At 38.5% G+C, this 24,176-nt stretch overlaps 2 protein-coding genes across 3 annotated transcripts in view; one reads left to right on the forward strand and one right to left on the reverse strand.

Annotated features, from left to right (window-relative positions):
• The window catches only part of SHC4 (SHC adaptor protein 4), a 109,065-nt gene that overhangs the window by 59,735 nt on the left and 25,154 nt on the right, over positions 1-24,176 (forward strand). For both annotated transcript variants that reach the window (XM_019730684.2, XM_074327768.1), the window contains 3 exons: positions 9,430-9,483; positions 14,306-14,357; positions 22,772-22,895. In XM_019730684.2, coding sequence (XP_019586243.2) covers positions 9,430-9,483; positions 14,306-14,357; positions 22,772-22,895 — 230 coding nt within the window. The remainder of the gene's footprint in view (positions 1-9,429; positions 9,484-14,305; positions 14,358-22,771; positions 22,896-24,176) is intronic.
• Positions 4,235-5,973, reverse strand: EID1 (EP300 interacting inhibitor of differentiation 1). Its single transcript, XM_019730685.2, has one exon. It carries the CDS (start codon positions 5,889-5,891, stop codon positions 5,316-5,318), a length of 576 nt encoding a protein of 191 aa, XP_019586244.1. The 5' UTR covers positions 5,892-5,973; the 3' UTR covers positions 4,235-5,315.

A 24,176-nucleotide genomic window follows, 5' to 3' on the forward strand; every position in this document is an offset into this window, starting at 1 on the left:
GTATTGGGCTGAATGTGTATATTTAAAAAAGGACACTTTTGGACTTGCTTTTTTTTAAAAAAAACTAAATTCCTTGTGTCAGGTTGTTTATATGTAGCAAAATCTAATTTTTCTTTGTTTAATATGTAATGATTCAAGGCTTTTAATATTTAATATTTAAGGTTTACTCTATGGAGTGTGTTGTTGATCAGGGACTCAAGGAAGGTTGAACGTGTACTTAGCAGTGAACTTAGCAGTGAGAAAACACTAAGAGATTTTGAGGTCACATATAGATTGAAATCCTGGCTTTGCCGCTAATGAGCAAGTTACCCTGCCACTCAATTTTCCTCATCAGTAAAATGAAGATTATAGTATTCATGGAGTTTCTGAGAGGATGAATTTAGCAATATTGTAGTCTATATCTCATAGGGTTATTTAAAGGATTAAGTAAGATAATGGATATAAATCACTTAGCACAATGCCAGTCACATGGTACTTATTATTATTACTTACTCAAACATTCTTCCCTGAGAACTTTTTATATACTCAGTACTTAACAGGGGAAGCATATTATAATATATAATTATATATTTATCAATAACATATAAGTACAGTTATATACATTTTGGCTTCCATTTTTTTGCCAATAATTTCACTTGTGGTTTTGAGGGCTGCTTTATTTTCTAAATTCAAAAGCAGAATAAAATACATTGATTACACAGTAGTATAAGTTATCATAGAGGAAAATGCTTAATGTGAAACAGTTCAAAATAGATTCCTGTCCAGTTGGATCTTCATTGGTTATCCAAGAGAGGTGATTCTGTTAGTATAATGACAGCAGAACATTTGGGACTGTACTTGAAGATGCAATTTTTGAGTAGAAGGTAAAACATTCATTCAGTCTTTTGGATGCTGTGCCCTTAAGACATTTGCAGATGTAAAATTTATTTTTAGATTTCACCCACGTGTTTGGTACCAGGGTTACCTAATGCTTTTAGTTATGAGATCTCATTGAGTATAGGAGCCCTTGAATTATGAGTTTTGTAGGAGAGGAAGAGTAGGAAGAACTAGAGCCAATATGTTGGCAGTCATATGTGTAGAATCTGAGCATTTTAAAAAATGGCTTTCCATTGGGTGACTAAAAAAATGGTGATTTAGGAAGAAGAAGGCTGTGGTATGTGGTAGGGGGCATAGTTTATTCTTAGCATTTCCTCCTCCACTACGTTTTTCCAAGCCAATTAGAGGTGGTATTGCCACACATCCATAATCTTTGTGGCAGAATAGTGCTAACCGTGGGCATAGCTGGATTCCAGTACCTATAGTTATAGCAGTGAGGTACCTTTGGGAGTGAATCACATTTTCTGCACTGGTAGCACGGAATGGAGTTGTATTCAGCCCACTGCTGGAATGGGAATAAAACTCAGGATCTCACTGATAAAATGTAATAACTCAGGGGCGGCGGGATGACTTAGTTGGTTGGAGCGTGAGCTCTGAACAACAGGGTTGCTGGTTCGATTCCCACATGGGCCAGTGAGGTGCGCCCTCCACAACTAGATTGAAGACAACAAGCTGCCATCGGGGTGGCCGGATGACTCAGTTGCTGAGAGCGAGACCTCTCAACAAGTTTGCCAGTTAAATTCCGGCATGGGATGGTAGACTGTGCCCCCTGTAACTAAGATTGAAAACAGCGACTGGACTTGGAGCCGAGCTGTGCCCTCCACAACTAGATTGAAGGACAACGACTTGGGAGCTGATGGGCCCTGGAAAAATACACTGTTCCCCAATATTCTCCAATAAAACAAGAAACAAAACAAACCCATAAGCCATAAAGTGAAGAGCAATAATTGAAAAAAAAAAGTAACAGCTCAAGTAATTTTGAACTATTCTGCAGGTCTGAGGGAAATGGGGTGTGGGGCTTATAAAAAAGAGATGTGTCATACTCTGGATGCTTCAACTTGAGAAACTTTATATATCCCATCAAGAGGGCCACTAAGACGTTCAAGGGGTGAAGGCAGCAGAGACGCGACCTTATGGATGCAGCATGAGAAAAGGATTTATTAAATTATCTTTAAAGAAAGCTACCCTTTGAAGTTCTAAGATAAATACAAAGAAATACTAATGCCCCCCCCCCCTTAACGTCTAAGATATACTTTGGACTGAAAACATAAACAGGTTCAAGTTTGTAGAAACATTCATAGATGACAGAGCTTTTATGGATCAGATGGTTCATATTTATTTTCAGCCACTGAGAACTTCAAAAATAGAACCGATTCACTCCCAGAAAATGTCTCACAGAACCTCAGAGGCAAAAAATAAAACTATCTTAAACATGTAATGCTTGCAATTTCTAAAACTTACCACATTTTGGGATGGGAAAATACATTTTAGAAAAGCAAGTTATAGGGTTTTTTGTATATTCCTTGTTTTAAAAATGTAAAAAACAGACTTCCTTGACATACTTTAATATATATAGTGTTTTAAACAAAAATGTCAGTCTCACTAGCTTCCACTCCTATCTTTATTAATTTCTACACTTCTCCTACCAACTTTAACAATTACTGAAATTGAGAAGGGTAATAGATTAAGAAGGTAAAACAGGCAGAAAACTTAAGACATCCTTTAGTCTCAAATATCTAGAGAGGCCAGGCAGGTAATGCAAACTGTTCAGGTACAAGAAAAAACAATGGTGCAAGCACAATGATAAACGGTGAGTGCCACTTGGACACCATGTTGGGGAGACAACATTGGGAAACATGGAAAACAATACCTCCCCTATATAAAGGTGAATCAGATACTTATAACCATGTCACTAAAGGTCAAGAGCTGCCAGATCTTCCCCTTTTGAAAAAAGATGGAAATCTAGTTTTGCAATTCTCTCTTGAATTAAGTGTTGGTTTTTAATTAAGAAATTAAAATTATAAGCATGAACGAAATGAAACAGATGTGTCCTTAGGGCAGCCAATGTGGGATATCTGATTTAAGCAAACATTTATTGTACTTATGAATAGATTCAGTAAATGCTTCCCAAATCACACTACATCCTCATAAACTTTTTTAAGTTCCCTCTACTCACATCACAAAATCAGGATCAGAATTTCCCCATAACTGCTTTGTTTAGTTCCCATCAAATGAAGATATACATGTATCTAATCCCTATTTTTTTGTTCAGGACCCTGAAGCAGAAAGATTAAGTAATTTAAGTTAGTAAGTAGTGGAGACTAGATTTGAACCAGGTAGGTTAGTTCCAACCTGTGATAACTTTTATAATAGAAACGCATTTGATTTTACACCCTTACAAGGGGTATTAAAAATATTACCATTTTCTATCTTTAGTAAATTAACAAGTGTTAATTTCAGTGATCTCTCAAGTTATTGCTTATTTTTAAAACCAACAACCATCAGAGGAATCAGCTGCAGAGTTCAGCAGGTCTTTCCCCACAAAACAAGCCTTCAAACCCAACAGGGAGCGGTTTTCTTTTCCTGCTCCCTACTGTCCCAGAGGAGGAATCGCACCTCCAGGTTTGTAAACCTGTTTTTTCTGAGCCTGTTTCCTGGCATCTTTACCTAGAAGTAAATGCAAGTACTGAGTTCATTGTGTATTGGCCTCCAGTTTTTTTTTCAGAGTACTGTTAATTCATATCACATAAGCAATTCTTTATCCAGTCTTCTGACTGCAACTATAAGTTGTCTGAAAATGCAATGAAGGAAGTGAGGCATGGCGGAGGCAGTGGGATTAGGACGTTTGTCACCTGTCTAGTCTTTCCCCCATCAATCTATCTTCCGCCCCTCCAAGCTAGTGTTTGAGTGATTATCGTCATCCTTGTTAGTCCCCTATTTTACAGAAAACAATCCCTCTCTGAAAGAAAGGATGACTGTACGATAAATTAAGGTTCTGAGTTGTCCTGTTGTATTGGATGTGTCCTCTACAGCCATAATGGAGCAGGAACATCTAGTACAGTTTTATTTACTGGTCACAGGCTTCTGACAGAATCATCATAGAACTTTAGAACCTTAATAACCACAGCAACATGCGCATTAATAGTGCAGGTTTTCCCAGGTTGGCAAATTCTTACAGGAATTTACTGTTTAGTTTCCCAAGTTAATTTGTAAATCAGATTTTGAAGCTGGAGCACGTTCCTTTATAAATTGTGGTTAAACTGAAAGCATAAAGTGGTTCCAATAATACAATAAAATAGTATAATACAATAAGACATAGGATGTAAAGTATGTATGCAATGCTATTAGCCAAACAAAATACACAGAAGAAGAAATTTTATTATCTCGAATGCTGGTGCATAACCAATAACAAGCTTCATTAGAGGAGGAGACAGAGGGAAACTTCAGAAACTTCAGGTAGATTTCTGGACAGGTTTAAAAATCTTTAAAGGTTGATGGCATAATTGTTCACAGTCTTTTTTAAATGTAGGGCTTTCCTTTTACTTGACAATTTTCACTTAACAGTTCTTGTTAAAAAGTTCAACCAGTCTTTTGCCTGTAAAGTTAAATGAAAACCAGACAGCAAGTAAAACAGAGTATTTCTGTAGTATATAACAACGTTAGAAGTAGTTTTTCTTTGTACTTTCACACACATTTTAATGTCTAAATTTGAAAATTTACTAAGGACTTTTTCATTTTTGACTTTTAAAAATGGTCAAGACAATGCATTTTCTTGAATTACGGATCACAGTAGCTTTATAAATGATCAAGATACATGTACAAAATTTCAGATGCTCTTGGAAACATTTTAAGATACAGCACACAGGATACATATTTCTTTTTGGGTTTGCTTAGCCTTCTGGGAATACTAAGAATATTCAACTTATCAGACCCTAAAAATTTAGCCTCTGATAGATCACAAAGTGGAATCTTCAAAGTTTTCTTATCAGGTTTTCAGTCCAAATAACTCAAAGACATCTCGTTTCCTAAGTTGGAAGTTACTTATTCTTTTGTAATTAGTATCAGTGGGCTCTTGTGCTGGCAGTTTGTCTTGGTCATGATTTATTCTTGCAAAACCATCCTGTAAAGTGAAATAGGAAAGTAACTTCCAACAATGCAAAGAAAATAATCTGGATTAATAACAAAGTCAAAGCCATACGTGTTTCTGGACATTCTTGAAAACAGGTTTCGACAGTCCTAAGATCCGTTTTCTTTGTTTTCGTTTTCCCAACGGTGCAGTCACAGCCCTATTCTATTCTGCAAAACAAAACAAACAAAAAAAAAACATTTTCTTCTGAACATCAAGTTCTTCATTGGCACGGAACCATTTGGAATAAACCCCCGAGACAGTGGAATGTTGGGTCTCTCCTCAAGTAGCTTCCTCCTCTGCTGACTGCACTTTACTCTCTGTCAATAATCTCATCGCAGCCGAGTTCTTCGGTCAGACGATTGACAACCATGAGTGAAAAAAGCTCTTCAATAAAAGCCAACTGATCAAACGGGGTCTTCTCGTAATGCATCTGAAAGCCGCCATCCAGGGCTGCTTCTCTTGCTCTGGATGTTCTCAGAAACATCTTGTTGGCTTCTTCCAGGGCTGCGGATACTCTGTAGCCGGCACCACTCAGCTGCTCCTCTTCCGGATAGTCGTACTCATCCTCCCAGTCATCAAATTCCTCGCCCTCGTCCTCGCTCTCGAAGTCAGGGCCTGCGATCGGGCCTGGCTGTTCCCCGGGGTTGGGGCGATTCGCAAGGCTCCGTTCCCCCTTTGGCTCCGCCATTGGCTGGGCCGCCTCCTCCTCCATTGGGCCTTCTTCCTCGAGCTGTGGCGGGGCCCCGTTGCGGGAGGGGTTCGGGGATGGCTCCCGGCTCCCGCTGCCTACCTCCATCTGCGGAAGGTCACTCTCGCCAGGCATCACGTCCATCTGCAGGTCGTTGCTCTCCTCATACAGCTCGGACAGCTCGTTCATTTCCGACATCGCGCAAGCGGCTCAACCTCCTGCAAGGCGTTTTCGACCAGATCGGAGTTACGCGGCCCTGGGGTTGTGCGCGTGCGCAAACGGCGTGCGCGACCTGTGCGTCAGCGTGACCCCCAGACACCGCCTCCCGCTGGGCGCGCTGGTCGGGCGGTAGCGGTTCACTGTAGTGCCCGTGGCTTGATGGTTTATGTCTGGTTCGGTTGGAAATTCATACCTGAAGACTGCATACGAGAATATTAATTCGTCTTCGCCTTACTTAACCGTCCTGCTGCTTATGATGCTATAAACTGGAAACTATGTGCCCGCCGTAACAACGCTTTGTCCTCCTCCTCTCTCTTCCTCCCCCTCGTCCTCCCTTCTGCTCCTCCTCCCACCACCCCAGGCGATCGCATCTGCTCCAGGTTGTTAACTACCATTTACTGTCTGCGCTACTGGCTTCTAACTCCGCTCCTCCAACCACACACACTGTTCTCAACCACAAATCAGCATGTTAAGAACTGATGCAGTAAACATTTTTTCAATTTTTCTCACTAGAAAAAGCTAAATTTACAAATAAGTATATTATCCGTGTCCTTTTACAAAAGTTATACTGAGAAAATACTCGGTCCCATTTCTTTTTACACGAAGTAACCTTACACTGTTATGGGTGTGTATCCTTTAAATCCTTTTTCTTTGCATTTACATGGATCTTAGGTCCTCGTGGAAAAATCTTCCTTTTTTAAAAACAGGTCTCACATAACTGCCTTCAACTTACAAAACAAACCCCTCAGCAATGTCTTGAAGATTTAGCTATGTTAGTACACATATTTTTTCATAGCGTTCTATTTGTAAAGCTGTACTACAGATGACCTAACTATGCAAAAAAAGTTGCCCATTTTTTGATACTATAAACTGGATAAATGGACATCCACATGTGCCAGTGCTTCTCTAGAATAAATACCTAGAAGTTGGAAGGTGTAAGTGCAGAATATGCATACTTTGGTTTTAATAAATACAGTCAAATTGCTCTCCAAAGTTCCTGTACAAATTTAAGCTCTAGCCAGCAGTGTTGGAGAATATCCACACCCTTGCCACACACAATTTTGTTGAACATGAACAATTTCATCAATTTAATGGTATCTTGTTTTATTTTGAATTCTCTTGATTTCTTGGAGATTGATTATTTTTTAATAGGCTTATCGAACATTTGTATTCTGAAAATTAACTGGCTTTGTTTTGGGTTTCTTTCTTTTACTTAATGATTCATAGGGATTCCATATGAGCTCGGTATATCAATACTTTTGTTTTGCATGTTCCAATATATTCTCTCTTCCTGTTGTTTGTCTTGTTCCAGGAGTCTTTTCTTATACAAAAGTTTTTAAATGAGGGGTTTTTGTTTTGTTTTTTAAGATTTTATTGGGGAAGGAGAACAGGACTTTATTGGGGAACAGTGTGTACTTCCAGGACTTTTTTCCAAGTCAAGTTGTTGTCCTTTCAGTCTTAGTTGTGGAGGGTGCAGCTCAACTCCAGGTCCAGTTGCCATTGCTAGTTGCAGGGGGCGCAGCCCACCATCCCTTGGAGGAGTCCAACTGACAACCTTGTGGTTGAGAGGACACGCTCCAACCAACTGAGCCATCTGGGAGCTCAGCGGCAGCTCAGCTCAAGGTGCCATGTTCAATCTTAGTTGCAGAGGGGGCAGAGCCCACCGTCCCTTGCAGGACTCGAGGAATCCAACTGGCAACCTTGTGGTTGAGAGCCCACTGGCCTGTGTGGGAATCGAACCGGCAGCTTTCAGAGTTAGGAGCACGGAGCTCCAACCGCCTGAGCCACCGGGACAGCCCTAAAATGAGTTTTTAAGTAATGAAATGTAAAGGTTTTTGTCTGTACGTCACTTTGTCTATTAAGATGGATTTTTCTTACCTCAGAGACCACAAACATAATCTTTTATCTGTCTTCTGATATACTTGTAGATCTTATATGAATCAAACGTTTATTTATACAGATGAGGACAGGATTTATAATATTTATATATTTTTACCATATATATAGCTAATTCAGCCAACTCCACTAATTTAATCACTTGTCCTTTTGTCTGCTGTTTGGTGCCACATTTATTATAGACTAAAAATCCATGAATATGTGAGACTGTTTTTAGACTTTGAATTTTAATGAATTTCTATAGTTTTATAATATGCCTTGCTAATAGGAAAAAATTTGATCTTTTTGTTCTTTAAAAAATCGTTTTAGCTTTTTTTGCATATTTATTGCATGTGAATTTTAGAGGCAGCATGAAAAGTTTCCTGAATGACATCAGTGGAATTTTTGTTGGAATTGCATGTAAATTACAGACTAATCTGGGGGGAGAATTGACATCTTCACAATAGCCAGATAAAGAAACACCATTTGCAGGGTCCCAGAAAACCACTTGCTCTCCTTTCCTTTGCCCCAGATGTAACCAGTATCAGACTGCAGACAGAGTAAAATAATTTTGCCTGTTTTTGAACTTTATGTAAATTAAACTATGTGGCATATATTCTTTGTGTTTGGCTTCTGCCCAAGAAACATGTTGTTGCTGTGTAGTAGTTCATTGTTTAAATATCACAATTGTCACCAGTGGGATTGTTTCCAGTTGTGGGCTATTATGAAAAGGATAGTCATTTTCTTTAGAATATCTTTTGGTGTTCATATTTACACAGTTCTGTTGGATATACATCTAGAACTGCTTTGTCATCTTATAGAAGCAACTTTAATAGCTCAGAATCTACCTCTGAAGACAGTATTAGCTAATAGGTACACAGTTGGTATTTTAATGAACCTTCAAGACAGTATGACAAATGCATCTCTGGAAATTGGTCATTATGTTGTGGGGATTACAAACAAGCAATCCTAGAATATCAACTGAAAGAGATAGTCTTCTTGGCTAACTAATGCAGTTCACTCTGATGGTCTTACTTCTTATTGGAAATCTTAATGTTAGTGCCTTAGAATACTTTTGGTAGAGAATGACTGCAGCCCAATTCAAACTAATTTATATAAAAATAAATTAATAAGTAATATAGAAAAAAAGATAAAGAGTGATGGGAAGTGTGTTGGTTGAAAGGATGAATCAAATGTTACCACCAGACTTTTTTCTATTTTTAAATCTCAGCTGATTTTCTCCAGAGAGAAAGCTTCATTTTGCAGCAGGCTTTTCGCACATGGCGGCAAAAGATGGCTGACTCCCAGAAGCTTTGGGCTTACATGGTCGTTAATGGCAGAGATAAATGTATTCTCTCCTGTTGTCCATATCAGTTCCTCCCCAATGACATTGATTGGTTCTGCTGTATCCACATGTCTTCTGATTGGCCTAGGTCATATGTCCACTTGCAAGGAGAGGGGCAATGAAATGAGCATTGCAAATACATCTAAGTGAGATTATTATAGAATGTGGGTGAAGTGGTTTCCAAAGGATGTCATTCAGGCAAAAACAAAAAGAAACGTACATTACTGTTAGATTGTATGTAACTAGGAATAATTAATTTAGAGCATCATACATGTTTAATTTGTTTACGTTTTCCAGATTATTGCAAATCATCATATGCAGTCTATTTCATTTGCCTCTGGAGGGGATCCTGTAAGTATGGATTCATAAAAATTCTTCTATGTAAGTTAAAAGAATTTCTACATAAAGCATATTAGACACTACATGTCTTTTCCAAATATCTTATTATAATTTGTGAATAGCTACATGTAACAGGTAATCAAAAATGTGGTCTGACAAAATATTTCCTGTTACTGATTTTAAAAATATTTGGGTTAGTAGATGATCTACTAATACTTCATTGTGTTATTAGCCATGGAGTTATCTTTTGAGAAGCTTCTTGTAGATAATCTCAAAGTCATGAAAAACAAATGTGTTATACATGTGTCGCAAGTCCTTTCTCAGAATTCTTCTCAACACAGAGCTCCAAGGAGATCCTACTAATCATTTGGATTTGGCAGATGAGGAGAAGCCTATCTGCCATACATGGCAACTAAGTCTAATCTAGAATGAGCAAGGAGGTTTGCAGAAACTTATGGAGGTAATGCTCAGCTGGGGAGAAAGAACTGCAGTTCCTCCCTAGCACAAGGTCACGTAGTGCTCATTTTCCATGAATGGTGCAGGACTGAGCCAGTGTTCTCTCTGCAACCTACTTTGCAGAATGGAGGGTCATTCTCTGACTCTGTACTGCATCATTTCTGGACCAGAGCAAAAGGAGAGGGGTAATGAAACTAGGAAGCCTGTGGCTGAACAAGATGCAAATCTGTTGAAACTAAGGTAGTAGAAGGAGGTTTTTGCTCTTCCGTGACATCGTGACATTTTTCTTGTATCTGCAAACATACAGAAGACTAGAGGAGGGCAGAGTCTGACTTTCATAATGATTGGACATCAGTAATGTCAAGAAAACATGGGGAACATATATTGGCCTTTTCCTTACTGACAATTATTACCTTCTTTTCTGCAAAGCATTTATTATTATCAAAGATTATATCCTTCAGAAATGAGGCAGTAAAATCCATTTTAACCGTTTTTTTTTCCCTCCATTACATTTAGTTTCTTTCTTTCAACTGAGGAATAAAATTTAGGATCATAAATGATAGGACCCATAATCCAAGCGAGGTATGCAGTGGTAGTAAAAATGAAATCTGTCAGCTGATGTCACTGCAGAGTTTTGATTTATTTTATCTTGAAGCTAAATATTTAAAAGGAAATAAAGTTCTGAAGTTACTTTGTTTAATCATTCCTTCTTTTACTGGCATCTAAAGTATTTAAGCAAGTTCTTCCACTTGGGTGGTGGTGTAATTTTTGTGTGTGTGAAATACATAGTAAAATGCTGTTTAAATTAGTCCATTTTTTAAAAACATTTCAGTAATTACTTGTCTTCCCATTGGCTAATAGTGACTCAGAGTATTTAAACATGTCAAACCTAGACAAACTGCCTTCCAAACATCCTTGAAGCATTTGGAAGAAAGCCAGCCTTTACAGAATTTCAAATCATTGTTTTTTTCTTTCGTTAATGCGTACTTAATTTTCCCTTTAGGATTCACTACTTCCTCACCTTTCAGCTTTGGGTATGGTTTTTTTCAAATGACTATCTTAGTTCCATGGTGCCAGCATTTAAAAGTAAACCAAATTTGAAGAGTTCCACCTTTTCCCCAGTAGATTCCACCGATGGCTAATTGTGGATTCAGTAGCGAATGGGGACATGCAAGGTGCCTGGTGCTTAGCAGCTGCAACATGAGCCCTGTACTAATTCTGAACTCTGATCCATCCAGCCTTGTAATCTGGCCTCACAGCAACACCAAGGGATATGGTTGGTAGCAGAGTCAGTTGACTGAATCCAGCCTGAAATGCCAGCGCTGCCTCTTCTCCTTCTCGTTCGGTCATTCATGAAGGAACTCAAATACTTTCCTTAAGATACTTAAAGTACCGAGTTCTATAAGTGTAATGTGAGGAATAGTTTTTGCTATTTAATTTGCCTTAAATTTCCCCTTTTGAGTTTCAAGAGTTGCTGTCATTTTTAGGATTTGTTCGCAAATAGTTTTATTTACCATGAGCATGTCCTGCGTGATGTCTCTAGAATCATGGTTCAGAATCCTAATTCATTTTAGACTGTCTTCATGTGTCTTTACTTCTGTAGTTCTTTCAACTGACAAAAGTATTGCCCCTACCAAAAATAAATAGTAAAGAATTTGCAACTGCTGTGGCAGTTTGTGCCTTCTGAAATGAGTGGGACCTCTGTGCTCTGTACAGCTGTGGAGAAAGCCTGCTGATTCGAAATTAAAACTGGAGCCACTGCATACTTTGGCATTAGAGGTCCCGAGTGAAGTTTTACCCTCAGGTCAAGGTGACAGTAGGGAGGAGTGGCAGCTTCTTGGAGCCATGTAGACTTGACTTATTTATCCTAAGCTTCAGGATTTTCATCTATAAAATGGTGAATGATCACCCTTGCCTCACAGTGTCGTGAAATGGTAGCACAGTGCCGGGCACAGAGTGATAAGAGATGACAATCACCCCTGTTGCTAACATGTGTCCATTTTTATTTTGTTTCACTGAGATAATTTACAACTTCACAGCTAACTCGGTACGAGGGGTAGGAAGCGAAGTCTCCATGGCCCAATATAGTACCCTTCTTTCTACCCTATTTTCTCCAAAGTTGAAAAAATACTGGGTATTTTTCCTCACTTCTTGACCTTTGCTCACCCTCACCTTCACTTTCTTCTCAAAAACAGTTTACTGTCTTCCTTCTATCAGCCCTGAAGACAGTTCTCGGTAATGCTTCTGTATCTACATGTACTTTCTCCATTTTACAAATGCACTAATGAGTCTCGCCAAGTTAAATACATTTTATTACATTTCCCCCCCACTATTTGTGTTTTACTTTTAACATCCTTTAAATCCTCCCACACATTTACAGTTAAAGAATTTTAGAACTATAAGAATGTTGGACACTTTTGAAGATGAGGAGACTGAGGTCTGGAGAGTCCTCTGACCTCTTTCCCATCATCTAATTGCCAGACAATATTGCTCGTGTCATACCACCTCTTTAACTTTAAAAATAGCAGCCAAGCCCCCAGCAATTGTGGCTTTGTTTCTAAGTTAGTATAAAATAAAGCTGATAGATATGACCTTATTAATTTACAAGATATTTCAAACCTTTTCTTTTTGCATAAGAGAAATTTACTTAGGTATGTGTTATTTTTTAAAACAACTGAAGATGAGTTATGCTGACCCTGAGATCTGCTTCCTGTATGATTCATTGTAGGTTATTAAGTGATTGTCCTTGAGGGTATTACAAACATGGGCTTTTATTTCCTGCCAGTTGATTGTATCTTCCCTCTAGAGAGTCATACTTCTAATCTGCAAATGGCACTGTGTATTTTTTTTCCTGAGAACTGAGATAAGAAAAAGCATCTTTAATTATTAAAATCTTATTATTAATTAGCTTAGTTGTTTTCCATAAAAATCAGAATTACCAAGTGGCTTTTTGTTTTTACAAAGTCAGCAGCACATCTCTTTTTTAACAAATTAGGTTTTAACGGATTCTCTTTTTCAAAAATGGTTTTTCCTTTCTCTGTATTGATCAAATAAATTCTTGTATGTCTGCTTTATTATTCCTTAAGTTAACTTGCACTACGCACAAGCAAGCCAAAGACAAAACTCAGTGTTTTTTTAATTTTTAAAAATATTTTTTATTTTTCAATTATGGTTGATATACACTATTATGTTTCAAGTACACAATAGTGATTAGACGTTTATATAACTTACAGAGTGATCATCCCAATAAATCCAGTGCCCATCTGACACCATACATAGTTATTACAATACTACTGACTACATTCCCCGTGCTCTACTCTACATCCCCATGACTGTTTTGTAACTACCAAAATTGTGCCTCTTAATTCCCTCCTACCTTCACCTATCTCCCTAACCTCTGGCAACCATCAAAATGTTCTCTGTATCTATGAGCTTGTTTCTGTTTTGTTTGTTCATTTATTTGTCCTCTAGATTCCACATACAAGTGAAATCATATGACATTTGTCTTCCTCTGTCTGACTTACTCCACTCCACATAATACCCTCTGGGTACATCCATTTTGCTACAGATGGCAAGATTTTATCCTTTTTTATGGTTGAGTAATATTCTGTTGTATATATGTACCACCTCTTCTTTATTCATGGATGGATGCCCAGATTGCCTCTATATCTTGGCTATTATAAATGATACTGTGATGAAAATACGGATGCATATGTCTTTTTGAAGTACTGTTTTGGGCTTCTTTGGATAAATATCCAGAAGTGGGATTACTGGGTCCTTCTTTGTCTCTTGTTATAATTTGTTTTAAAGTCTATTTTGTCTGGTATAAGTGTCGCTACTCCAAATTTTGTTTTAGTTTCCATTTTCATGAAATGTCTTTTTTCATCCTTTACTTTTAGTGTGTGTGTGTCCAAAGTGTTTCTTTAATCCATTTATTTTCTGATATACGTGGCATCTATTTGGATACCTGGGAGTCATGATGCCACATCCTAGTTTGTGACACCTGTGTGATAACTAATGTAACCCCTGGTATTTCAACTTTCAACATGGGAGAGTCACAGTCCCTAGCCATTTTTTAAGAATCTATGTCCTAACATATTCCCTACCTGAATTTTCTTTTATTCTTAGTGGTATGGTCTGCCTTTACATTTTTAATCTTCAGAGTCTGTCTCCAAAGGGCAGAGAACGTGGACCCCACAAGTGCTAAATTATATAGTGTATATTTGTTTATGTTCCTTCCTAAGATGCTTTCCTTTTCTCTTTAAAAAGAAACATTAATATTTAAGTGCTTTCCTCAGTATTGTGTCCTAAATGTACTCTTATTTTTCAACAGTACAATCCATTCATTTTAAATGCAATCATTTTCCCTTTTTTATAGGATACTACAGACTATGTTGCCTACGTAGCTAAAGATCCAGTTAATCAACGAGGTACGGAAAGCAACTTCCAGGTTTTCTTAAGAGCTGGTATATACCAACTTTAAAAAGTAACAAGCAGTTATTTTCAATATAGAGAATGATGAGGATAACTAGAGTGCTGTGTTGGGTTCTAGAAATGTTATGTAAATTTGAGTTGGAAATAAATAGCAGGACAAAGTAGAAAAAAAATATATAGGTGGGAACCAAATCCCAATCATTTGAGAGAGACCCATAAACCAAAAGCTTTATTATCTATTTGTTTAATCGAAAGAGAATCTGTTTTGGTTGTGAAAGAAAGGACTGGCTGCAACATCTGCAGTGGACAAATGAACTACACATAAGACCCAAGCTTGTGAGTTCATTGGCCTGCATTGGCTTCAATAAATTGTGTGTGTGTGTGTGTGTGTGTGTGTGTGTGTACATGTGTGCTTGCTTGCACATGCACGCATTTATGTGTGTTGAGTGTATGCTCAACTCAAGAGCCTGGCATATCATTTTGCGTGTTTGGCTTCTCATCATTTGGATCTTAGTTTAAATGTCTCTTCCTCAGAGAGAGCTTCTTTGCGTGAGAGCACCACCCGTCTCCAGTTAGCATATCCCACTCTGCTGTGTCTTAACACTTTAATTCTCTTTTTATTAACACTTCTCCCACACTTGCATTATTTCATTTACTCACTTGTTGATGTGTCTGATGTCTGTATTTTCAACTAAAAGCTCCATGAGGGCAGGAATCTGGTGATCTTTTTCACTGTTGTTTCCCAAGCACTCATTACAATGTTTAACACATAGGTGATACCCTATAACTATTTTGTTGAATGGCTGAGGGAATGGAAGAGTGAGTTGATTGGATTTCTCATCTCAAGATTTAGGAAGGTTGCCTAAGAAACCCATCTGCTGGCAACACTTTGGGGCATTGGACCTCTCTAGACAGACGTGGTTAGAAGTGCTTGTCATCCCTAAGTCCAGGTCATTCAGACTCCTCTTTGGGATGAGTGTTAGGTCACTTTTCCTCTTTAACTAGAACCTATTGGTTGGGCAGCATCCTCTGCCATCCCAGGGATACAGAGTTTTCCCCAAGACATTTATTAAGTACACCTGGAATGGAATTTGGAAATTCAATGAGCTATAAGGCGCAGAGGTGGAAATGCATATGGCATGCTGGGGAGCAAATGAATAGAACATTGTCGATGTAGATTGTGTATGGAGAATAAAAAGAGAGTCTAAAGGGCATCTTGAGGGCATATAGAAGAGAGCTAATAAGTAGGGACTTAATCCTGTGGCCAAACGAGTGGAGAATGCTGTTTACAAAGCAGAGCTTTAGAAAGATTGGTTTAGTAGCTGGATGCAGTAGATGAATTCAGAGAGAAACTTAAGGCAGGAAGATCCACTTGGAAGCTATTGTGATTGTCAGAAATGAAATTATGAGGACCAGCTTGCAGGCACAGAACCTGGCACATAGTAGATGCTCAGTAAATGCTTGCCAAAAGAACATGGCCTTGGTAAGATGGAGAGGAAGGAACAGGTGGCAAATACTACGCAATACTCCATTGAAATTGATTCTCTCTTAATGATACAATGAAGAACGGATAACGGTCAAAGAGTGAGTAGGAGGGACAGGAACTAGTGAAGGGAGAACGGGGGTGTAGGTACGGAACACAACAAAGGATACCAGAGAAGAGCAACCTCTTTTAATTAAGCCTGAGCTTCCCTAAAGAATAACTGCGTGCTATTTTTGGGAAGGCCTCTGAACAACAAACTCTTTTATCTTAACCTGAAAAAGACAGGGTGAAAGGAAGAACAAATCAGGAAATCTAGATGTTTAGTAACTTTGCCATCAGTCACTGAATATCTCATTGTCATTGTTCTTCATTCAGCAGATGCTGGTGAGGAATTCAAAGATTACTGCCAGTAGCTGAGGGTAATGCCAAACAGGATTTACATGGTTGTGCATATGCCCCCGTGCTTAAGTGAAACAGGAGAGGCAGAGAAAATTATGATGTAGCTCACTCACTTTGAAAGATCCTGTTTTGGTGTTTTAATAGTTCACCAGAGCTGAGCTGCTTAAAGGGGAGCCACGGATATCCTGACATAGAGATCCTGAGAAGGCATTTATGAGAACTTAAGTTGATGGAGGTCATGGATGGAATTTGGAAGAAAGGAATGGACTCAGAAACAGTCCAGATAGGTTTCAGTTTTTTCTTTCTTTAGTCCCCAGACTGCGTAAAAATAAGAAAGATGCTGGAATCAGATGGACTGGGTAGGAATCATTCTTTCATCATCTCACCATATGACCTTAGTCCAGTTGTTTCACATCCTTGAACCCCAGTTTCTTTAAGTGGGAATAGTACCTTCTACCTGCTGGTGGTATTGGGAGGAGTAACTGAGATGATACACAGATAGCATCATTTCCTTTCCTCCTTCATCTCATATTCTTTCTCTTTAGGGAAACGGGTCTGTCTAGTAGATAGATGACTTAAAAACATAGGGTAATTTTCTTGTATTAAAAAGTTAGTACCTCCCATCACTTATCACTCCTTTTTTTGCCCCCTGTCCTATCTCTAACTTATCTTGGTTATAGAGGCCTCTGTGAGAAGCCACTCTGCTCTCAACATATTCCTGCTTGCATAAATCCTGTCCCCTCACCTGAGCCTCTGTACTTTAGTTTCTACACAATCGTGCTGATACAACTTTCAAGTCCACAAACAATTATTAATTATATACTAATATACAAGGAGCTGAGCTAATCACTATGGAAGAAAAACAATGTCTGGCCACCACGGGCTCATCATTTAGTGGGAGAGAGAAGCATAGTCTGTAGGATACTCACTGAGAAGAAGGAGGGCCTAGAGAACAGTGCCTGGAACATAGCAGGTGCTTGTCAGGATTTGTGGGAGAAATTAATAAAGGCGCAGGTAAAAGAGCCATGTAACGAGGTTTGGGCTATGTTTTTGGGTGGTTTTGTGGTGTGTGTGTGTGTGTGTGTGTGTGTGTGTGTGTATGTCTATAAAGGTGGGGCTACAGAGAAGGTGTGTATGAGGTGTGATAAAAAATACGGTGACTGTTTAAGTTTAAAAAAAGTATTACAGTAAAAGACACATTACCATTAGTTCCCCTCAAAATACTCTCCCTCACTTCGAACACACTTATCCCATTGTTCTTGCCACTTTCTGAAGCAGTTCTGGAAGTTCTCTTTCACAAATGTCTTTATAGGCGTTTAAGAAATGTGTGTAGAAAATGGCCTGAGAAATGGGCAGTGGTTTCCCTCATGACAATGCTCCGTGTCACACATCGCTTCTGGTATGACAATTTCTGTCAAATAAAAACATGGTGTGTCGTCATCCATCTTATTCATCGGATCTGGCACAATGCGACTTCTGGCTCTTCCCCAAAATCAAAATGACCATGAAAGGTAAATGTTTTGAATGTATTCAGGACATTGAGGCAGCCACGACAGCGCAACTAAAGACACTCACAACAGAGGACGTCCAGAACTGCTTCAGAAAGTGGCAAGAATGATGGGATAAGTGTGTTTGAAGTGAAGGGGAGTATTTTGAAGGTGATTAGTGGCCATGTATCTTACTGTAAAATTTTTTTAAATATTCACTGTATGTTTTGATCACACCTTGTCGTATAAAGGTGGGGTTGGAAGCCTTCAGATGTGGCTGAAAGGATAGGTCAGAAACAAATTGTTGAGGGCTTTGAATGCTGGTGAAAAGGTCACTGGGAGCCATTGAAGATTCTGAGCTTTATAAAAATTATTCTGGCCTTTGTCATTCTATTGGAATTGTAAAATGATAATGGGAGGGAGTGTGTGTGTGTGTGTGTGTGTGTGTGTGTGTGTGTGAGAGAGAGAGAGAGAGAGAGAGAGAGAGAGAGAAGGAGAATATGAGATCCGGCCTTCAGTGCAGGTTTGGAAAAACAGCAACTTCTTAGCCCAAAGGGTGAATGAGGTCACGAAGGAGTAACCCAGAAAGAAGAGGGCTGGGGGGGTGGGGGATCTCAGGGAGTGGGAGAAGTCAGAGGAGACAGTGAGGAGCCAGAGAAGTAGTCAGCAAAAGGGAAGAAAATCAGGAGATGAGTAGCACATAAAAAGGAGGAAGAGCAAGTTTCTCTGGGAGAAGAAGACACCCTGGAATGTCTTATCCTGAAAAGGAGTTAAGGAGAATGAAGGTGGAAAACGCCATTTAGTCCAGCAGTTCATGCCTCTTGTCACCTTGGGGAGCACAGTGCCAGTGGACAGGTAAAGACAGGAGCCAGACCTCAGGGATAAGGAGGGCGTGGCTGACAGGAAGTGAAGGCAGAGGAGACCAGGCTTCATGCTAACAGTCCTGAATATTCCCACTGTCTCCTTGATTCACTTTTAGCATTAATGCATTCAAGTCAGGGCAGTTACCACTTTTTTCCAGCTTGGTGAGCACTCTTTAGTGAACTCCTCATTTTATAAAAGGCCTTTTTTTTTTTTTGTAGAAAAGGTAAATTCCACTAAGAATGTTTTGAGTTTACTTAGTGACTAATACAGCCTGCCCCTCTAATTGCCATAAATAAGGAAATCTCTTTGCCTCTTACTCCAAATGTGCAGGAAGGTTTAAATACTTTCTCTGAATCTAGTCTAAGAGGCCCCGGTTTACCTGGACTACCTGGATATAGGAAGGCCGTGGTTCTGAGTCTCTGAAGAAAGTTTTAAAACAGACTGTACGACCAATTTAAATTAACCCATTTATTTAGATTTATGTTTACGGTTATACAATACACTCACTACTGTCGTGGTGACATTAGTTAACTGGACTGATTGCTGGCTTGCTTCTTCCTAAGGGATGGTGGACTCCATGCTTCAATCCCACTGCACCATCTGGTGGTTAATCTGAGAAGCTGCACTTTTGAATTCTTGTTTTCTAGTAACAAAAACAAAAAGCAAACAAAACAACAACAACAAAAACTGGTCCATTAAAAACAAATATAAAACAGTAAAGAAGGGCCCGTTACCCTCTAAGAAAAGTCTCAGCCCCTTGTTCATGACTATTTCATTAGGAAACCAAATGTAAAAGACAGAAAACTATGAATCTAAGATTCTTTTAAATCCTACTTCATATAGTACCTGATACCCAAGGATAGAACTGTGGGTCTATTTAGCTACAAGGTGGAATGAAAAGAACCCAGATCTCCATCTGATTCCACACACAGAGATCAACGCTCAGGCCTCCATGCAAAGTTACATCACTGGAAAATCACATTCTTTTTTGGGAATTGGAACTTTTTATATAGCTGTCTTTCTTCCTCCCATTAACTGAAGATTGGGCAATTCTTAGCCAAACTGGCTGCTTATCTGAGCTTTTGGAGATGTGTTTAACACTGGGAAATGGACATATTTATATGTGATTTAAAGCCTGTCCCTTTTCTGGTCCATGACCAACTTAAAAAACAACAGACTATTTCCATGGAGCAGCGTGGAGTGGCAACAATAGCACTATCAAAATGTGAGTGTTCCTGAAGGTGGTGAGGCTGCACAGAGCATCTGCGCAGGGTCAGCCTTTTTGTCCAGTGTTCTTTCTTTCATGGAGGCAGGCACCATGGTTCCCCGCCTTCTCAAACATATAAAATGGCAGTTACAAGGTTTCCAAAGTAAAGCAGAAAATTACGTTGGTAGCATTGGCCCAGGAACAGGACCAAAACTTCAAAGTATCAGACTATGAAACATTTATCAGAATATAAAACATTTTAGAAGTACATGAGAAGTGGAAGAGGAAAGTTGTGTGTTTGGTTGATTCATTCATTCCTGCTGCCCATGTGCCTTGCCCTGTTCCTAAGAGGGTTTAAGCTGCTGCCACAGAGGAAGGATAGGATTTCTATAAAGCAAGAAGGGACTTCAAAGATCATCCAGGGTCCTGTCTTGGCAGCTGAGGTCCTTGCTGTAGAGTGATTTATTTGGGGCCACAGAGATCGTGGCATAATGGAAACTTCACCTTGGATCTGAATCTTTTCATAGAGTTCTTTTAAACATCCTTGTTCTTTCATCCCTCTCATGGGAGGCACATTTTAGTCCTTCCTTCCTTCCTTCCTTCCTTCCTTCCTTCCTTCCTTCCTTCCTTCCTTCCTTCTTTTCTTCTTCTTCCTCCTCCTCCTCCTCCTCCTCCTCCTCCTCCTCCTCCTCCTCCTGCTTCTCTCTCTCTCTCTCTCTCTCTCTCTCTCTCTCTCTCTCCCCCTCGTTTATTTATTTAGGAATTTTCTGCCTCTTCTTCCCCATCTTTATCTCCAGACATCTCTTTGATCTTAAGAAAAAATGAAATTACAAAAACTGTCATCTCTGTTTTGATAAGATTTCTGGTCTTTATTTTTAAATGGACCAGGAATTTATGAGATGAAAAACAAAAGAATTCAAATGAATTACCATTTTTTATCATAATGTAACACAACTCTTTTGGCTCAACTGGAGGGTACATCTCCGAGGGCACTTTGCAGGTTTAAAGATATGAGGCCTGTCCAGGAAGGAGACCATTTCCCCAAATGACCCAAATAATTGTTCATACCACTCAATGGCCGTAAGAACCTGCCCCACTATGAGAGCTCATTGGAGGTCTCATTTCAGTAAAATTGAAGACAATTTCTCACAGTAGAATTATTGATGTGCTTCAGGGAAATCAATATTTATTCATTCAAAACACATTTTTAAAACATCTGTGCATTGTCACTATGTGAAGCTACTATAGAGAAAAAGAAATGTCAATATAAAATAGCAGTCTAAAGATAGACCAAACATTTTCTTTTGGTAGAAAGAATGTAAATTTATAGATATTCTCAATTGGGTTTTCAAAACTGTAATTAGCTCCTTGTCTATTTCAGGATCCAAGTTGCTTCTTTAAAGGGACAACTTTATAGGAAATGATGAATAATTCTTGGAGATTTGACACCGTAGCATTGTTTGATTTAGTAATACCACTCCCCATCCCTTCCAAAAGTATTCAAAGACATAAATCCTTTACGTAAACGTCAAACTAATCTGAAATGACAATAATCTGATATTCCTTGAGATGATTATCAACATAAGGCTAAGAAGCACTGTTGTAGGTTCTACTATATAACCTGGTGTTACAGGCTCTTCAAGTTCGATCAGATGTGAATGAATTGCCTCTTACTTTAAATAAATACAAAAGTATCCCAAGAAAATGCAAAGCATAAAATCATGATTCTAAGTCAACACAGTTAAATCATTCCATAAACACAGGTATCCCTTTTAGTAATGTGTTCCAGTATTGGTTTCATGGTTCCCAAGACACACGATGATTTCTTGCTACCTAATTTAATTCCCCATGCACTCACTTAAGCCTTCCTTATTCTCAGATAGCTGACAGGTTATTTTTGTTTGTTTGTTTGTTTGTTTTTATAATATTCTTGTATGTATTTAACTGTTATCAAGCTTTTCCTCATCCTTCAGTTGTTCAGGCAATGCAATATATATTTTACAAATTTTCTCAGGAGACATTGCCTCTATCTTTGTCATCCTTAGGACTCTTTCTAAGCCATCTTTATGAAACTTCACATTCAAATAAATCTGCATATTCCAAGGCCCTAAGCACGACATCATACTTTAACTGAGGCAAGAATGATATTCCACATAGTAGGGAGATGAACATATAGTCCCTGAACACATGTAGTCTCCTGTTTTTCTGTACAGCAGCAAATTTGTTAATTCATTTGTGATATTCTGTCAGCTGCCCCCTTCACAATTTATTTCTTCAATTTGCTGGTGAAAACGAGACCTTTCCAGTAACTACTTCTCAGAAAAAGTGTCTAAGAAAAAAATATTTATCTTCTGGTAATGTCATCTTCATGAAATCTTGATTTTGATGCTTATTGAAGATACTTCTTCAGTTGGGTTTCAAAGATGGGTTACCATGCCATCACTGCTAGCTAGCAAAGACAGGGCAAAGGGATGGCTAGAGGATGAATATTCTATTATAAAGCTCCTATCTTCACTAGTAGCGCATCCCCCATTTGGGGTGGGGGGGTGGGGAGGTTTGGAAAGTTGCCTTTTTCCAATCTTCTGTAGTATACCACGCAAGGCAAAGACTGAGAACCTCATCTCCCCTTCAGATTGCTGCCCTAGCAACCCCTGTATTGAATTCTAGAGCTAACACTGAAATGAATATTAGTCAAGATCAGTCTCCTTTTATAAAAATGTGGGCCCAAGATACCTGCCTTGAGACAAAAATTTGTAAGTGTTTTGAGATATTTAGATGTAAAATATAAATGTTTCTTCTCTTTGAAACATAAGAAATATGAGGTATTGTTACACCATTGTAGAGCCAATGAGAGTTTGTAAACCTACACCCTTTTATTCAATTACCAGTCATGTTCTGGAAGTATTTTGACTTTATATAGTCTTCTCTTACTGAAAATTTATTATAATTTTTTTGTGTGTCCTTTTGCAGCCTGCCACATATTGGAATGCCGCAATGGAATGGCCCAAGACGTCATAAGTACCATAGGACAGGCTTTTGAGCTCCGTTTTAAACAGTATTTGAAAAATCCTTCTTTGAATACTTCTTGTGAAAGGTCAGCTAAGAGTTCTGTAATTATTTGACTTATTATATTTTGTTTAATTTTAAAATTAATATGGCATTTTCAAATTGACTAATGAAATTAGTAATTTTTTCTTACAAATAGGCACTGTTCTGGCACAAACTAATAGTGACATTTTCTATTTTTCTTCCATTCATATTTGTCCATATATTTCTTCTTGCTTTGTAATAAAATTAAAGGAGACACTTAAAGTGAGAAGGGATCAGCCACGTTTCTCTGATGTTATTCAGAACTATGAATTAAGTAGTATCATAAAATAACAAACATCAACAAATTTCTCAGATTTGTTTCACCCCAAAATCCCTTCATATCAATTAAAAAAAATCAAGAATGAACAGCAGAATAATAAGAATCAAATGTTTACTGCAGGCATTCCTGTTAATTTGCTGGTTTGCAATGTAAATAGACCAGCTCCAGTTAAATTGGCAGGGGTGGAATACACCCTGACCCAAGAATCTGGTTGTTCTAAGGCAGAAAGGACAGAAAGTTCGCAATGAAAGCTGAACCCTTTCAGGCCTGTCTGACCCACCACGTGTGGAATTCAGTGGGATCCCTGGCTCACAGAATTCACGCCTGAGAAACGAAACTCTTGGGCGCTTTTAAATGCATTTCTCCCCCTAATTGATCATGTTGTATATCAACACACACTGGGTTTGGAGATCGCCCTGTATGAGGTGGTTTAGGATAGGGGTTACCAGAAGGCCTTGATGTTGAATTTTTCCTGGGATAGTACTTACGTCTTAGTGCTGTCATTTTGTTGACATGTTATGAACCCAGCAAAACTGTGTGTGTTGTCAGTGGAATTGGTTCATTCCAAAAGGACCTGATTTATTCTTTTTTCATAAGAAACTTTTACTAATTTCAATTTGGAAAAAAAGTACATTTGTGTGGTTTTTTTTTTGCCCTGTTTCAATTTTTAAAACAATGCATGTTTATATAAATCTACCCACTTGCCACATATGGTTCTAATATTTCTTTATGAATCCCATATACTCCTCCAGATTTGTGCAGACAAGATAGCTGGCCATAGCTGTTTTTTTTTTTTTCCATCTTGGTTTAATAAACTGGACCAGGCCCTCTCCCAATGTCTAAATTTTCTTTGAGCAAAACATTTATGAAATGTTACAAAGCTGGAGATACCCAGGAAAACTGTATTTTTATCTTACTGACAAAAATGCTTTATGTTCAGGGAGTTCATATATGTATATGTATAGAGCTATCTGTATATCTATATGTCTCTCTCTCTCTCTCTCT

This window comes from Rhinolophus sinicus, linkage group LG03 (genome assembly GCF_036562045.2).
Source record: "Rhinolophus sinicus isolate RSC01 linkage group LG03, ASM3656204v1, whole genome shotgun sequence".
Classification (NCBI taxonomy): domain Eukaryota; kingdom Metazoa; phylum Chordata; class Mammalia; order Chiroptera; family Rhinolophidae; genus Rhinolophus; species Rhinolophus sinicus.

Coding starts and splice junctions, on each gene's coding strand:
- EID1 (XM_019730685.2), bottom strand. CDS start 5,891: ATGTCGGAAATGAACGAGCTGTCCGAGCTGTATGAGGAGAGCAACGAC.